This window comes from Cyprinodon variegatus, unplaced genomic scaffold (genome assembly GCF_000732505.1).
Source record: "Cyprinodon variegatus isolate N-32 unplaced genomic scaffold, C_variegatus-1.0 Scaffold334, whole genome shotgun sequence".
Classification (NCBI taxonomy): domain Eukaryota; kingdom Metazoa; phylum Chordata; class Actinopteri; order Cyprinodontiformes; family Cyprinodontidae; genus Cyprinodon; species Cyprinodon variegatus.
The window spans coordinates 280,561-286,914 of NW_015150787.1; the positions used below are offsets into that span (position 1 = coordinate 280,561).

At 38.5% G+C, this 6,354-nt stretch overlaps 1 protein-coding gene across 5 annotated transcripts in view; it reads right to left on the reverse strand.

Moving 5' to 3' along the window:
* The window catches only part of LOC107091365 (sodium/calcium exchanger 2-like), a 56,799-nt gene that overhangs the window by 12,680 nt on the left and 37,765 nt on the right, over positions 1-6,354 (reverse strand). For all 5 annotated transcript variants that reach the window (XM_015385231.1, XM_015385228.1, XM_015385230.1 and 2 more), the window contains 2 exons: positions 3,442-3,803; positions 2,440-2,543 (listed from right to left, as the gene is read on the reverse strand). In XM_015385231.1, the coding sequence (XP_015240717.1) occupies positions 2,440-2,543; positions 3,442-3,803 (466 nt within the window). The remainder of the gene's footprint in view (positions 1-2,439; positions 2,544-3,441; positions 3,804-6,354) is intronic.

Below are 6,354 nucleotides of genomic sequence, written 5' to 3' on the forward strand. Positions count from 1 at the left end.
CATCCATCCATCCATCCATCCATCCATCCATCCATCCATCCATCCATCCATCCATCCATCCATCCATCCATCCATCCATCCATCCATTCAAAGGCACTTCTCACATTATCTCTCTGTCATCAATATGGCTGCCATTGTCTACACATGTTGTGCTTAACTTCCTTAGTGTTATGGTTAATTCTTGCATTGTTTGCTATTTTTTCCACACAGAAATACTTAGACTATGTTTGGGTTGCTTTGGATGATATTGTCATGCTAGGAGTTACACTATTCTAGAAAAACAAGAAAAGTGTACTGTAACTCCTATTTAATTCTATATTGCTTGAAAAGCATTTTTTTCCTTCAGCCTCATACCTATTTTAGCCATTTAAAGGCCATCACCTTGCAAAGATGCAGGTTTCCGAAACATGCAATTGGCTTAATTTTTCTTTTATTATAAACAAAAATATGATCATATTTGACTACACACATACAGATGGTGCGATTAGCATACAGTGTTTTCTTTCTTTTCCTAGACAGAAACACCAATGGAAATAATTGACTGTAACCTTTTTGTACCAAAGAAAGCATTAATGGATCGCTGCTGCTATGTGGTTTTTCTATGTCTGCTTCTGTCTCCTTGAACCCTAGTCGGCCTGAGCTGATGGCCACTCACGCTGAGCATGGTTCTAGTTCTGCTGGAGGTTTTTTCCACTTCAAAGGTAGTTTTCCTCTCCACTGTCACTACAAGCATGCTTGGTGTGAGGGGTTGTTATAGAGTCAACATAATGCAAGCAAATGTGTACTTTCACCACATGCTGATCCAGGAAGAATCTTAACAATCTGAATGTACAATTATGACAGGAGTTGCGAATACATTGAATAGATACACTGCTGTATGTAGGTCTGTTAATTAGTGATTCAGTTCATTTATTGATATCTAACAAATTTCATATCACAGTTTCCAGTTTGCCACTATTTAAAGTTCACATAACCGAAAAGTTATCCAAATTCTTCAACCTTTTAGGTCTAAAAAAGAAACTGCTTTGTAACAATGACCAGTAACTAGTTAGATTTTTTAGTATTGAGTAACTAACTCACTAGATGGATCTGGTAACTCCTACTAGCTTATTTTATTTTATGTTTTTAAGTAATGTTCCCAACACTAGGATAAAGGTGGGGCCGGTTTGCGTATCTTCAGCAGCTGATGTTTGAAGACCAGGACACACCTTGGACGGGTTGCCAGTTTTGCTTAAGCCTAAAAAACATAATTTTTTTACTGAAGAATTTAAGTAGGTGTTAATTATGAACTATTCCCCCAGAGTTCATATTTCATTGGCGTAGCCTACTTATAACCAAACAGAGCACCCTCACTTTTCCTTGTACTTAAAAATGAAACATTCTGCTCAGACTGACTATTTAACAGTCAATGTAACGCTACCTGTAGCCTAACTCTAAGAAATTAACTTTGATTAAAACATATTATTATTTGTGTAATAGATATATTATACAATTATTTAATTATTCTTTAATTCATTGATTTATTATTAATATTTTTAAAGAAAAAAACAATGTTAATAATTTTTTAGAAGTTCTTATAAATGAACCACAGAGGTTTACAGTAATAACTTTCCAGGTTAACAAAAAATACATTTAGAACAATAACTTAAACTTTTCCTGCTTCATGGAGCTCAATTTAATAATGCTAGGAATAAATAAGCTACAAATTGGTCATTTATTATAATTCATTAATTGAACAGGAGAGTAAACATACTGCTGTAATTAATATGAAACCATGTGTAAATAGTAAAATACTGTAAAATGTTCAGATTATTGGCACCTGCTGGACTGAAGGTGTGGAATATTTTTTCTAAGGCTGGTTTGTCTAAGGGGAGTGGTGGCCTAGTGTGCAAGACCCTTGACCCCACATCGCTCCCAGGTCGCCGCACAATGGCAGCCAACTGCTCCCCAAGGGGATGGGTTAAATACAGAGAGTGAATTTCATCACTTTTTACTTGTGATAGTTTAATGACAATAAAGTTGCATTGTATTCATTCTTAAATAAATGTCTTAGGGTCAGAAGCAACAGAGTCACAAATTCCCTGGGATCTGTGTGCCTTGGTTTCTTTTCAATTCAGCTCAAATCGAAACACTTCTATCATACTTCACTGATACACAATGGAATTTGAACAAGGGAAAAACACATCCTGGGGCTTTCAGTGGAAAAGGGACCATTAATGAGCGCTTTGGTAGGTGTTTCCCCATTAAACTGAAGGAGCAGTAAAAACACTGATACTTAGTTACTGATTCTGATGTTGGAAAGTTCAAGCTAAGCAGTTATATGGGTTTTGTGTTAGTCTACCTTAAACGTAAACATTAAAATATGACTTACACTCCCTTATGATTATAGCTAAAGAATCACATAGGATGATAAGAAAGTGAAACAACTTGCAGACTTACCAGAAATCCCTCTCTTCAGCCATTTCGGGTCCTCGAGCACAATGAAGAAGTTTTCCTGCTTTTCATACTCCTCCACATTTATAATGCGGATCTGTAATGTCTGACTGAAAATGTTGAAAAGATATTTTTGTCTTTAGGGGTAAATTAAATATTTATAGAACACTACAAACAGTATATGTGTGTTGATATATTGATTTTTGATTTTGCAAGCATTATTAGACCACTTGCTCTGCCAATCAGAACCAATGGGGGCATGAACAGAGCATGGTGGAGTAAAAAATGTGTGGTGCTGTTTTAGGCATATTTTTTCATCAAGATGCTGTCCTATTATTGGTCAGCTAAAAGATTTTAAAGCATTTTACCCGATCAGATCCTTAGGAAATACAGAAAGAACACGCACCTGTCATTCTGCTCAAGTCTAAATCACACTAATCCAACAACAAAAATCTAATGTAAAATAATACTCACTAAACCCTAATATATCTATCTCTGTTAGGGCAGAAAATAGGTTTCATCTTTAACAGGCAATTCATTATTCATTAATAACAGATACTAGCATATGATTAAACATACAAAACCTTCAGAAAAAGTGGTTCTCATATATACAGTGCTGTATTTTATTTAGCTTTGCATTTATATATATAAATATAACAAGTACATTTCTCCACTGTGAGATCAATAAAGCCAGTCAATCGTTTTTTTTAGATATATCATGCCTTATCTTTTGCTATGCTAGTTGCATTTTTAGAATAAAAAAGATATATTAAAATATCCAGTGTTTATCAACTTGTATTTCCTTTTATATAGCTGCAGATAAAGGTCCAAATCCTACATTAAAGTATACAAGACGGAACCTCATATCAACTGTTAAACATGAACAAGTAACTAACAGCTCATATTTACAATGAAAACTTTTGGTCAGTTCCTAAAATGTGGCTGGAACTTTAATTCGATAATAATGGGAAACCAGTTTTTTGAATTAGGTGAAAAATGATGCCTCACCTGGTCTGTTCATTGGTGAATTCTACCTCCCCTCTGGCCTCCTCATAGTCTATGCCAGCCTTGGCGGTACCATCCTCAGTGTGGTATGGAACTGCAACTGTGCCCCTGCAGCCGGAGTTCCTCAACACAGTCACTGTCACCATCCCAGTGTTCTCACTCACTCGCAGCATCTGCTGCCCAAAGGTAAAGATCCCAGCATGATCATCATCCAGTATAGTGACTGTGGCTAGCATAGGCTCCACCAGTTTGCCCTTTGGAGGAGTCCCTGTCCCTTCATTACTTCCCTCTTCCAACCTCAGATTCTGAAGACGGACAAAGAAATGTTCATCCTCTTCAAAGATGTCGTCATCCAAAATCCCCACCTGTACAGAAAACACGTTTATTCAGCCATCCTTATGCAAGAAACACAGTGACAGTAAGAACAGCAACCCATTTATCAGTACCACGTTCTGCTTCCTATTTGAAAACACAAAGGTCTGCTGAGATTAAAAATAAGAAATATTTGAAAAACCCATGTATTGCTTGGATCTTTGGGTTTTCTCTTTTAAAACAAGACATGCAAAAAGAACATAATAATCGGTCATTTTTCTTTTTATAAAAACCTTAATACTGAAAAAAATGTATTATCCTCTTAAAGTAACTATACAAATAAAAAAAACAAAAATGGGTTGTTTCAGATTAGCACAACAGCCGCATGATTTTTATTTAAAATTTAGAATTTTAAAATTGATCAGTTTATTTAAGGTTTTTGACTTTTATTAAAACCAGTGGTCCAAACTGGACCTAGCTTTCATACACAGTCAACTGTTATCCAAAATATTTTTTTTCTCGAAATTACTACATTTGTTTTACTTAGAAGCGATTGTCCATTTAATTAGGCTGTCTTCCTATATATTATACAGCTCTGCAATTGTAATATATATTATTATTGGCTGATGAGGGAACTATGGAATGTCGGTGGAATGTCGGTATGTCGGTATCCAGGGGACTCTGCTTTAATTTGTTGCCATTTCGTCAAAAGAAACCACCGCAGCTTCTTGGCTTTGTTATTGCACTAAATGCTAACATTTTGTATAAGTTTATGCATGAGAGAGAAATGGAGAGTACATTAAGAGATGATGCTAGCCAGTCCACTGCAGCAGTTTCTTCAGGCCCACGTGGCTTGTTCAGTCTGTTCAGTGAGTATTAGCATTCAGTTAAAACTCTTCAAATCATCAGCAGTTAAACCAGAAAGTTTATTTCAAATAAACACAAACACAACTATCTATTCTACCAAATTCACCCAGCAGAGCAAGTATTAATTTGTAATTTGTCCATTTTAAACTTAAGGTAGACTCGATACATATTGTGAACTTTTTACTTATTACACTAGCATCCAAACAATAATTTTCTTTTGCAGAGGAAAAAGTCCAGCTGGTAGGCCTACACTACCAACACATTAAGCATGTCTTTCATTTAAACTCTAAAATGAAATAAAATCAGCATTTTTCATTTTCTGAAATATTTGTTTTTCTAATTTATTTTCAAAAGTCAAAAAATAAATAGCAGAAAATCCAGAGAACCACCCATACATACATAGTCTCATTATACAGAGCCAACAAAAAAGTTGATAGTAGGTCAGCAGAACAACAGAACACCACTTGAGTTTAGGTCAGGTGGGCAATCCCTTCCAACCACACCTCGCCAGGTCTCACTGTCATTGCCCACGTGAGCGTTGAAGTCCCCCAGAAGAACAAGGGAGTCCCCAGGAGGTGCACTCTCCAGTACCCCCTCTAAAGACTCCAAAAAGGGTGGGTAATCTGAACAGCTGTTTGGCGCATAAGCACAAACAACAGACAGAACCCGTTCTCCCAAACGTATGCGGAGGGAGGCAACCCTCTCGTTCACCAGGGTGAACCCTTACGTACAGGCACCAAGATGAGGGGCAACAAGAATGCCCACTCCTGCTCGGTGCCTCTCACCAGGGGCAACTCCAGCCCCTCTCAAGGAGACTGGTTCCAGAGCCAGAGCGATGCGTCAAGGTAAGTCCAACTATCTCTAGTTGGAACCTTTCAACCTTATGCACTAACTCAGGCTCCTTCCCCACCAGAGAGGTGACATTCCATGTCCCAAGAGCCAGCTTCTTCAGCCAAGGGTCAGAACACCAGGGTCCCCGCCATTGACTGCCACCCATCACACATTGCACCAAACCCCTTTGGCCCCTCCTACAGGTGATGAGCCCATTGGAAGGAGGACCCATGTTTCCGGCTCCATGGGTAAAAGCCCGGCCACCAGGCGCTTGCCAGCGTGCCCCACCTCCAGGTCTGGCTCAAGAGTGGGGCCCCGGTGACCCCGCGTCCGGGAGAAGGAACACTACGTCCATTTGTTGTATTTATCATAAGGGGTCTTTGGGCTTTGAAAACATGCACATTGAAACTGGAAAACCAGCTCCACCCCTTAATAATGGCTGTCGTTGAGCTCGTTATTGGCCTGCAATACCCGATACTGGCCCATTCCTCTGAAAAGTCAGTCGTTAAGGGTAATTGTAGGCCTGGCTGACCTGGCAAGATATTTTCTTACCCTGCATAGTGATGGGGGTTGAGATTGTTTTGGGAAAGAATCAACTGTATCGCTGCGTTGTAGGTTTTTGAGAGCTGAAACCTGAGTCCACCCCCTCTGTTTAAGGTTGTTTTCTCTATTTTAACATAAATGGTTTTCTTCATACCCCTTTCAAACCAACTGTCTTCTTTATCTAAAATGTGAACATTCTGGTCCTCAAACGAATGTCCTTTGTCCTTAAGGTGTAGATGGACAGCAGAGTCTTGTCCGGAGGATGTCACTCCTCTCTGTTGAGCCATGCATCTGTGGACAGGTTGTTTGGTTTCTCCAAAGAAAGATCAGAGCACTCCTCAGTGCACTAAACTGCATACACCA